The sequence below is a fragment of the Psammomys obesus genome, unplaced genomic scaffold (assembly GCF_907164565.1).
Source record: "Psammomys obesus unplaced genomic scaffold, mPsaObe1.curated_primary_1811, whole genome shotgun sequence".
In the NCBI taxonomy this organism is placed as follows: domain Eukaryota; kingdom Metazoa; phylum Chordata; class Mammalia; order Rodentia; family Muridae; genus Psammomys; species Psammomys obesus.
In genome coordinates, this window is record NW_026596176.1 from 183,215 (window position 1) to 193,749 (window position 10,535).

The window sequence follows — 10,535 nt, forward strand, 5'->3', positions numbered from 1 at the left end:
GTGTGTGTGTGTGTGTGTGTGTGTGTGTGTGTGTGTGTGTGTGTGTGTTTATGACAAGGTTTCTATAGCCCTGGCTAGCCTTAAACTTATAAGAATCCTCCTGCCTCAGCCTTCCAAGTTCTGGTATTACAGTCATGCACATTGCCCCTGGCTTTTCTTTCATGTCTTGTCACTCTGGTCTGCAGAGCTTATGTTCCTCCTTCTCTCCATGAGTCATGAGCTTCCCAGACTCACACTATGTTCATTCCACTCTGAGGACCCAGCTTCTAGAGCTCAGTGTCCAGCACTGGAGTTGGAGGCCAGACCCCTTTAAATGGGGAGCATGCACTGCTAGGCTTGATTTTTAAGTAGCCCTCACTTTGGCTAGACATAGGCAATTTGAATGAAGCAAAAATACCCACTACAGGGCTGGGGCTTAGTAAGCACTCAGTCAAGTTAATGCCACCCATAGTCTCCATTCCTTCCTCCAGGAAGCCCTCCTAGAGCCAACAGATAGCTAGTGAGTCCTTACCAGTGCAGGTGACCCCGACATCTTCATTGTGGGCACAATTGTGTTTCCCCCAGGAAGCAGCAGGGCATTCTGACAGTGAAGCCTCGGTCCCCACACAACCTACATCATCCAGCCAGATGGGGCCTGCACCCCAGCCGAAGCGGCCGGTTGCAGGGTCTGGTTGCCGAGGTCCCCCACAGCCCAGCTCTCGGCAGACCACAGCTGAGTCTCTCATGTCCCAGCTGTCATCACAAACTGTCCCCCATCGTCCATCATGCCATACCTCCAGCCGGCCAGAGCACCTGCTGGGTCCAGCCACCAGGCGCAACTTCGGGGACCCTGGAATAGAAGAGAAAATAAACAAACCAAGAGTCAGGGTCAAAGAGCCCATATAGCATTCTGAATCCTCGTCTACCTGCCTTCCACCATCATTCCCAAATGCCCATCTATTCATTATCTATGGTCTTCCTCATTCACCCTTCAATCCGGACAGCAGGTATTGGCCAAGGTTTCTTCTTCACTGGCCACACAGCCAAGCATAGTTGGCCGGCTTCTCAGAAAGCTAAATATAGAATTACCATATAGAAATTCCACTCTGAGGGATATTTCCAACGTACATTAAAGGAGGGTGGCAAGGTGGCTCAGGGGTGAAGGCCCCTGCTGCCACAACCTGACAACCTTGAGAGTCTGATCTGTAGGACCCCCACAAGGCAGAAAAAGGGTTATCTGACCTCCATATGTGTAACATGACACAGTGCGTACACACACAGAGACAGAAATAAGTATTAAAATGAAAGTGTATGTTAGCACACCCTTGCTGTAAATGGCCATATTATCCACAGTAACTCAAAGGTGCTCCTTACCGTGTGGACAGGGAAGCTGATCTTTGCCGTGCACTTTGGAATGCACGGTGCAGCTCAAGCTGGCCTCAATCTGATAATCCTCCTACCTCCGTCTCTCCAGGGCTGGGATTACAGGAGCACACCACCGCACCCATTGTACCAAAGAATTTTTTATTTTAGAGTTTTTTAATATTACATTCATTGATTTACTTGTGAGTGTGTCCATGTGCAAGGGCATGCATATGCCAGCACATGTACATAAAGGTCAGACAAAAATTTGTGACAGCTAGTGCTCTCCTTCCACAACCGGAGTCCTTGGGATCAAACCCAGGTCGTCAGACTTGGGAGCCACTGAACCGTCTTTCTGATCCCACATCTGAGTGTGTCCACGAGGAGTGTGTGCATTCATATGGAAGCCAGAGGTTGACAAGATTCTCCGACTTTTTCTTTGAGACAGGGTCTCTCACTGGACCTGGGGCTCACTGATTTGGCTAAACTGGCTGGCAAGCCCCAGGGATCCTCCTATCTTGCCCTTCCCAAGGCTGGAATTAGAGGTGTTCACTGCTGCACCCAATTGTTTTGTTTTGTTGCCACTGGGGATCTGAACTCAGGTGCTTATGCTTACAAATCAAGCACTTTACCAAATGAGCCATCTCCCTAGTCCTCATCATGTCCTCATCAAAGTAATTCTTCAACTGAACTGTTATTTGGAGCAAGCCAGAGGACACTGTGCCAGTCACACCACAGGACACAAGAACCCAGCAGCTTTTGGTGGTGGACTCCCATACCCATCCTTCTCTGCAGTTCTGGAACAGCCTCAGAAGGTGGGACTCTTGTGCAAACACAACCCTGGATTTCAGGATGTCATCGGAGCATTCAGTCAAGCACTGGTCTGAGTAGGGGCCAGGGCTCCTCTTTTCTACCTTTCTTTTTGCAAGCAGGTTTCACAGGACAGTCTCACAGCCAGGGCAGGGACAGACTCACCAGCTTCGGGCCCAGGCTCTGGAGGAGCAGTAGGAGAAGCAGGCAGAGGCCAGCTGCCTGCTGGGCCTGGGGTCTGGCCCGCTGAGGTCGAGAGAAGCCTGGGTGTTGAAATGTTGCTGCCCACTGCCGGGGCTGTGGGCTGCACATCACCGAGAGGCATGCCTAGGCCAGAAAAGAAGACGTCAGCGCCACCTCCAGGGCTGTCTCGTGCACAGATGCAGCCCAAGGCTCCATATCCCCAAGGCTCCATATCCCTGGCCCACACTGAGAAGTGGATAGGAGGAAGACGGTAGAGAGAGCAGGAAATGGAGGGAGTTTGGACATGAGAGAGAAAATGGGAGGCACCCCTAAGCAGACAAGATTGGCTTCTGCTAGGAGCAAGGAAGTATCCCCCCGCATTGTGGCCATCAAATACCAGATAATATCCAATGCCCCTTAGGGAGACAGAGTTACCCCTAGTTAACTTGGACCAGGGTTTCACATAAGAATATAAGATAGGCCAGGTGCAGTGGTGCACACCTTTAATCCTAGCACTCTGGAAGCAGAGGCAGGTGGATCTCTGTGAGTTCAAGGCTAGCCTGGGCTACAAAGTGAATCCAGCACAGCCAAGGCTACACAGAAACCCTGTATATATATATATATATATATATATATATATATATATATATATATATACATATACATATACATATACATATACATATACATATACATATAATATACATACACATATACATACACTACATACATGTATAAATATATATGTATATAATATATACACAGGAAGGGAAGAGTGAGCTGGGACAACACTACCTTCCCATCCATTCCAGGTGATCACACACCCACCACCCCATCTCTCCTCACCGATGTCACTCACATGCCCTTACCATCACACACAGCCCCAGCATCCTCCCGATGGTGACAGTCATGCTGGCCCCAGGGCCTCGCAGGGCAGAATCGCAAGGCTGTCTCATTTCCCCGACATCTGAGATCATCCAGGACAATGGGTCCAGCCCCCTCCCCAAAGAAGGCACCACCTGGGGCAGCCAGTGCACCCCCACAGCCAAGCTCCCTGCAGGCCACAGCAGCATCTCGAAGATCCCAAGCATCGTCGCACACCGTTCCCCAGCGGCCACCATGCCAAACCTCTAGTCGGCCAGCACAGCCGTGGGGGCCATCAGCAAGGCGCAGCCTGGGTGCAGGACCTGGGTACGGGACGACAGAGGACAGGGTCACAAGAAGTTAGGGTAGATGAGTAGCTGCTTAGTTATGCCAAGAAGGTAAAAGAGAATGTGTTTGCAAGGATTGTATTAACACCATGGGAGTCCAGGATTGGTGAGCAGGTATTTAGACCAATGAGGAATCAGGATAGGTGCAGAGGTACTAAGTTATGCCAAAAGGGAACAAGAGTGGGGGCGGGTGTGAAAAGGGAAAGGAAAGGAAGGCAGGGAGGAGGAGAGTGAATGTGGAGGGAGCCCCAACTGCCCTTCCATGGGCCCCAGATCTGTCTCAGTTTCTAGCCTAATTGCTCCCTCAGGAAACCCAAGGCTCAGCAGGCTTAAATCCCACCTCTCCCATTTCTCCAGAGAATGTGTAGAGAGACAGACACGAGGCCAGGCCTTTTCCTGCTTCCTGGGGAAGCAGGGATCTGGGATCTGAGAACTGAAGAGGGGAGGGGTCGGCGGCCCCAACATACCAGTGCAGACCAGCCCTGCGTCCTCAGTGTGGTCACAGTTGCTGCGGCCCCAGGGGCTTCGGGGACAGTCCCGGAGGGCCTGCTCCCCTCCTCCACACCCCACATCGTCCATCCACACGGGTCCCTCGCCAGGTCCAAATCTGGCACCCCCAGGGGCAGCCAGTGGTCCCCCACATCCCAGCTCGCGGCAGGCCACTGCCGCATCTCGGAGATCCCATCCATCATCACACACAGTGCCCCAACGTCCACCGTGCCAGACTTCCAGGCGGCCGGCACAACCATGAGGGCCTGACACCAGGCGCAGCCGCTCTGGGGAGATGCACAGGGAAGAAAGGCGAAGTCTAACGTCAGCTTGGAGGGGCAGCTTTTTGTTTTGTCAGCTGGGGAAACAGAGGCCCAGGAAGAGCACTGGACTGAGGGTTGTCTGGTGGCTAGCTTATTTAGAAAAGAGAACTGCCATTGGCAGGACCCCTGGGTCTCATAGAGAAAAGATCAAGAAGAGGAGATGGCCAGCCCTGACTGAATCCTAAGGGAGAACACTGAACTCTGGTCTCCTTGGAGGGCCACAGCCTAAGAGCAGGTCTGGGATCCTCAGTTTTGCCGGGTCTAGGGTCTCATAGCAACCTAGATTTGGAGACTTACCTTGGCGGGGAGCTCCATTTGTTAGTACAGGGGCCCGGGTGGACTTGGCCTGCTTGGGTGGCCGGTGATTCTTCTTGCGGGGGCCATTCTGGAAACTTGCTGCCTGGTGGGGAGCTGGAAAAGTAACATGTGACCAGAAAGTCAGGATCGGAGCTGCTCACCCTTCCTGACTGCTTGGCAACTGTCTAGGGATCCGTTGCTGAGGATCTGAAGTGATAGGGGACTCCTGAGTGATAAAGAAGACTACTCATGGGGAGACATCTGCATGGTGACCTCTGCACACAGCGAGGGCCTGGGCTGCAGGATGGGAGGCCTAGCTCTTTGTGCTCACCATGAGTAATGGGGGGCTCCTCTGAGCCGGGGCTCAGCTGCACAGACAGTGGCAGCCATGGAGCCCCCTCCAACAAGGATGTTGAATCTTCTCTAGAGTTAGCTGCACGCTGACCTATGGGAGAGGACCAAAGTTATGAGGACCACGATGGCAAGAGCAGAAAGGCCACTTGATACCTGGGAAGCCTGAATCTTCTGGGGGCTCAAAAATAAGTGACTGTAAGCTGGGAGTCCTTGGGGGGCAGGTGCTTGGCCTTATGGGGATTGGGAATTGGGCACCTCTTAGCTTCTAGACAGCTCAGATCTACAGGAACTACGGACTTGGGGTATCCTGGGGCCATTATCACAACAGCAGTTTGAATATTCTTACCTACACAAACGACGCCTGCATCTTCTTCATGAGAACAGATATGGGCCTTCCAGCCCCGGTGGGGACAGATACCCAGCTGCCCCTCATTTCCCCGGCAGGCCAGCTCACTGAGCCACACTGGCCCAGTACCCTCCCCAAAGAAGGCACCCCCAGGGGCAGCCAGTGCCCCTCCACACCCCAACACGCGGCAGGCCACTGCGGCGTCCCGAAGGTCCCATCCATCATCACACACGGTGCCCCAACGCCCGCTGTACCAGACCTCCAGGCGTCCTGCACAGCCATGAGGGCCATCAGCCAGGCGGAGTCGTTCTGAGGGACGAAGGAAAAGCTGTGACTCCAGATAGGAGTACTGTAGGCTGGGGGCTAGGGTAACACCAAGGGCAAGGGGCTGTCTTGCAAGGTACCATCAGAAAGCCAGCTACCCTGGAGGCTGGACCCTGAACCCAGACTCCTGGGTGCAATGAGAGGGATGTCTCAGAGATGCTGAGGGCTGTGTGGAAAATCAGAGTGGAATCAGGGCAGCAAGAACCAGCAGGAGAGTGAGGGGAGTCCTGAAGCTGGGTGTGGCGAAGTGAAGAGTCAGGGCTCTTACCTATAGCCTGGATCCCCACCAGTATTGCTGCAAAGGGGGTTGGAGGGGACAGAGTGAAAGGTAAGTTAAAGGGGAGAGAAAGAGTGCAGGCTCCCAGCTTAAATTAAGTGAGAAGCATCCATTCACATGGATTCCTCATACCTCTGAGTCAGAAACCCCATTGCTGGAATGGACTTTGGGTGGAGGCTGTGATAAGTTACAGGTCCCTGGGGTGGGTGGGGGCCAGATGCCTGACCCTTAAAGACAGGGCTGGGGACCAGAATAAATGGTGGGAGTGATAACCCCACCATGTGAATGCCAGAGCAACAAAGGGCAGGTCATTTAGGTTGCTAGGCAGGGCCTGCTGCAGAAGGCTGGGTCCCTGAGGGATTAAAGGGATACTCCAGATGTCAGGATATCTCAGAGCACCAGGGACTGAGCAGACTCCCTAAAGTCTGAGTCCCTAATTTGAAGAAGCTAAAGGGTCAAAGGTGAGGGTCTAGGCCCTTAAGGTACCCCACCACCACCACCACCAAGGGAATGGATTACTCACCAAGGAGACAGGCCAATACCCTCATGTTTGCAGAGTTCAGGGCAGGGGATGGGGTGAAAGGGGAAGGAGGGCAGGAGAGGGGAGGAAGAGGCAGCCAGGAAGGGAAGGAGGGAGGGAAGCAGCTGCTGAGGCGCCCTGGACAGCTAGGAGCAGGCTGGGCTTTGCCAGGAGGGAGAGAGGCTGCAAGGAGGCAGCGGGGGACAGGAGGGGGAGGGGCTGGCCACAGCTGAGGCTGGAGGAGGGGTGGCGGTGGGAAGGCAGAAGGGAGGTGTTCAAGTGCAAACACCCACACTGGCGGGAGGCAGCCAGCCAGGCTCCAGAGGGCCACGTGCTCAGAGATGCTTATGGGGATGGCAGCTCTGGGAAGGGGCAGGCCTGGGTGTCTGGGGGACATGGCTGAGGTCACACCCTCCTGCCTCCTCCTATAGTCCAGCCAGTGAAGTAAAATGCAGCTGTGAGTGAAAAGATTTGAGGGAATCCTGCAGTAGCAAGAAGGCCTTCAGCCAGACACTAGGAGGAACTTCCCAGAGCAAGAACAGAAACTGGAGAACTATTTGATACTCACTGTGGTAAATCTGGATGGGAAGTTTCCAGTCCCTAATGTGAGAAAGGAGTGTCTGAATTTACCAGTTCCCAGAACAAAGGTATGGAGGGTTGAGAGACCAAGCGGTCAAGGCTTCGGGCCAGAGGGTGTACGTACACACACACACACACACACACACACACACACACACACACACACGCAGAACCAGGCGGCTGTGAGGGGAAAAACTGTGGTAATGGGGAGCATGACTCAGAAGGCCTGGCAGGGACTGGGCTGCCGCTGTGCGCTCATGGCCTCTCCTTCTCCCAGCACAGTGCACACTCCCTCCTTCTGTAGCAATTAATGTCAACTTTGGAGAGGAGGAGCCAGACAGAAGGAGGGGGTCTGGAGAGAGCAGCTGGAAAATGCATCAAGAAGAGACAGGCACACAGAAATTTCAGGCTTTATTAACAAACAGTGTAAAAAACCAGATGGGCTTGGAGAAGCTGTGCTCCCGGCCCCACCCACTCCCAGAAGATCTGTCCCATTTGGGGGTACCCTATCACAGACTCAAACTCTTGGAGGCAAACTCTGCCTCTCACTCTCCCCAGATATACCTTCCAGTCCTACAACACATAGCAGGGGTTTTGTACATAGACCCAGAACCGGAAGAGGCTTTTCAATGCATTCAGACTAGGGGGCAGGGAGTGGACCTAGAGGTCCCAAAAGGCCAAGAAGAGATTTGTTCTACTTGAGTTCAGAGTCCCCATTGCATCTGGTAGGTCCACTGTGGGCATGAAAGTCTATCAGCTTCGGTGCGTGCCTTACCAGGTGCCCAGCAGACTGGGTAGACACTGAGGGAGGCGGGTGTAGAGTGCCTGGTCCACAGAAGGTGTCCCTTAGGTGCTGGCTCCTCACATAGCTCCCTAGTGGGCATGTCTCTAGTCACAGGTCTTTGCTGAATTCCCTAACCAGCATGTAGCCCATACAGCCCCAGCCTCCCTCTTCCTGGTAGCCACAAGCCTCCAATAACCCTGCCACCCCCCAGGCAGCCACAGCTACTGGGACCACCAGCCGGGCCCGAGGCTCCCCCATACTCCCAGACCATGCTCGGGCTCGGGCCTCAGCAAAAGCCAGCAGCCTCCTGCCCACGCCCCTGCGACGGTGCCATGGAGAGACAGAGAGGCGGGTGACTCGGGCTCCTTCCCCCACGCTAGCACCAGGGGCCAGAGCCAGGACTCCACACACATCACCGGAGCCCTGGACAGCAACCCAGGGGCCCCCCATGCCGCCTGGTGGAGGCAGAGAGCCCCATCGGGCTCTCAGGCCCAGCTTTACAGCGGCCACAGCCAGGAACACGGGCAGCAGGAGGGCCAGGGAGAAGGAGGCCAGGATGAAGCGCAATCCGCTGCTGGCTGCAGCCAGGAGAAGAAGGGCTGGCGGGCGTGTCAGGGCGTGGAGGGCCACACGGTTTTCCGTGTCTTTCACACCAGCCTGTGGGTGGGGGTAGGGGCTCATTCATTCATCAGATTGGAACTCCTGAGGAAGGGGTCCCAGGTTGGAAGAGAAGCCAGCTGATGGGGTGGTCTCAGTCTGGCTCACTGAATGTGAAGGGCTGAGCGAATGAAGTTTGGATGAATGAATTAGGGCCTGGGGCTAATAAGTCCAGGTGGCATGCTAAGGTAAAGCACCAGAGAAGACTGAACGGGATAGGGGAGGTGAAGCCATGGGCTCTTCATTAGAGGGTCTGGGGGGAGAGAGCACCCCACGACTAGAGGTCAGGAGCCCTGAACATCCAGCTTCGATATGCTTCCAACTGCTTTTTCTTTATTTTAAATGGCAGCTGAGGTTCAAGTAGGGAGAAGGCACTAGAGAAAAGGGGCCAATTAAAAACAACTGAAGCGAAGACATCCCCATGTGGAGGTCCCTGGGAGCTTAAGCAGGTGGGCGGGACTGGTGGAACCCACTGAATGTCCCTAAGTAGCTGCGCATGCTCACTGGTGCCCCTGCCGGTCTCTCACCTTAAGCAGCTCCAGCACCAGGGGCTTCTCATCTTCCCTCATCTCTCGCACTGACAGGTGGTTGGGGGGCATGGTAGCCCCCAGGCCACCGCCCCCTCAGGAGGGAGCTGGCGTCGTGCACCTGCTGAAAACAAGTAGGTCGGTGTTAGGTGGGCACCTGAGTCCTAAGAGCTCTGGGAGAGATGGGCTGCAGCATTTCCCAGATCACCAAGGACGATGGAACACGGCCAAAGAGGACTGCCACAGTGGCAGATCAGGCAGCCCCATATCCAGTGGAGCTCCTCAAAGACTCCCCGAATCGTCCCCCACTCCAGGGAAGGCATTCAGAAATCTATCTGTAAACTCGTGCCCTCCCTACACTCTAGAAGCCCGTCTCCTGCAACGGTCCCACCCCGCACAGCAGGAACAGGACCCTGCAAGCACCTCCACCGGGTTGCTAGAATCCCTTGACAGTAAGAGTGAGCGGGGTCAGGAGGGGGTCAATGCCGGAAATGACGTCCACACTCCCAGCTGGAGGCGGAGCCAGCGCCTTAGCAACTGTTGTCAAGCTTCCCCGACTACCTATCAGTCAGGGGTTGGGAGTAATAAGGGAACTGCAAGGACAAGGAAAGAGCTGTGACCTGCTGGAGGCTGGTGGGAGAGAGGATGCGGGTGGGAAGCAGCGAGATGTTTCTTACCCGGCCTGCGTGTGGAGGGTTAGCACAGCTCCCTTCTTGCTGGTCCTTCGTTGCTAAGCGACCTGAGCATCAGGAAGAGGAGGAGTTGCTTGTGAACCTAGTCTCATTGGCACCTGGGTCTTTGCAGGAAGGGGTTGGGACAGCACTGAGCGTCCCCATATGCAGGGACCTTTATCTCAATATGGTGGCACCTGGGATATCGTTTGGATCAATAATATTCCTCCACCTACCATTCAGGTGAGGATGACTTATAGGAAAGAAATGGAAAATCCAGGATTTGATCCCTGACCTTCCCTATTATGACCACAGTGACACGCGCACACACACACAAAGAATGGGAGAGGACCAGAGAAACAGCTCAGGGAGCTAGACAACTTGCCAAGTGGAAACCCACATGGTAGGTTTCCACAAAGTTGTCTCTCTGACCTTCACAACTGTACTCCCAACACAATAAAAGCCTTAATTAAAAATGTAAAGGATGCGGGGATTGATCCCCATCCCGGAGAAGCAATTAGCCTCTGAGTTCAAAGCAAGTCATCTCAGAGCCAGGAAGCAAGAATGAAGAGCTCCTCACCTTAAACAGGAGCTATGCCGTGACTATGCCCTCCCCAGAAAAACTAAGCCAAGAAGAGATTCTGGGTCTTTATTAGCAAGCCCAGGCAGCAGCCCCCTTGACTTTGGGGCTGACCCCAGCGCAGCTGAGGAGAACAGTTAGTTGTGGGGGAAGGGGGTGTCTATGACAGAGGTACTCCTAGTACATCTCTTCAAAACGTGTGTACCAGCTGGACCGCAGGCAGGGTCTGCACAATCTGGATGGAGGGCACAGTCTGGGGGGG

The 10,535-nt window shown here is 54.3% G+C and overlaps 2 protein-coding genes across 4 annotated transcripts in view; both read right to left on the reverse strand.

Annotated features, from left to right (window-relative positions):
- The window catches only part of Ssc5d (scavenger receptor cysteine rich family member with 5 domains), a 17,557-nt gene extending 10,611 nt beyond the window's left edge, over window positions 1-6,946 (reverse strand). Inside the window, exons 1-9 of the mRNA XM_055595607.1 lie at window positions 6,479-6,946; window positions 5,947-5,973; window positions 5,355-5,663; window positions 4,986-5,099; window positions 4,655-4,768; window positions 4,013-4,321; window positions 3,204-3,521; window positions 2,317-2,478; window positions 512-829 (exon numbers count right to left, since the gene is read on the reverse strand). Coding sequence (XP_055451582.1) covers window positions 512-829; window positions 2,317-2,478; window positions 3,204-3,521; window positions 4,013-4,321; window positions 4,655-4,768; window positions 4,986-5,099; window positions 5,355-5,663; window positions 5,947-5,973; window positions 6,479-6,872 — 2,065 coding nt within the window. The 5' untranslated portion in view covers window positions 6,873-6,946. The remainder of the gene's footprint in view (window positions 1-511; window positions 830-2,316; window positions 2,479-3,203; window positions 3,522-4,012; window positions 4,322-4,654; window positions 4,769-4,985; window positions 5,100-5,354; window positions 5,664-5,946; window positions 5,974-6,478) is intronic.
- A 502-nt stretch (window positions 6,947-7,448) lies between these two features.
- On the reverse strand, window positions 7,449-10,529 carry Nat14 (N-acetyltransferase 14 (putative)). 3 transcript variants are annotated; one of them, XM_055595609.1, is made up of 3 exons: window positions 9,700-10,529; window positions 9,023-9,146; window positions 7,449-8,495 (listed from the first exon to the last, which is right to left on the reverse strand). In XM_055595609.1, the coding sequence occupies exons 2-3, from the start codon at window positions 9,092-9,094 to the stop codon at window positions 7,947-7,949; spliced, it is 621 nt and encodes a 206-aa protein (XP_055451584.1). In that variant the 5' UTR covers window positions 9,095-9,146; window positions 9,700-10,529; the 3' UTR covers window positions 7,449-7,946. The 3 variants fall into 3 exon arrangements, with proteins under 3 accessions (XP_055451584.1, XP_055451583.1, XP_055451585.1); XM_055595608.1 differs by lacking the exon at window positions 9,700-10,529 and adding an exon at window positions 9,446-9,529; XM_055595610.1 differs by lacking the exon at window positions 9,700-10,529 and adding an exon at window positions 9,446-9,507 and having other exon boundaries at window positions 9,023-9,143.
- Window positions 10,530-10,535: the final 6 nt, after the last annotated feature.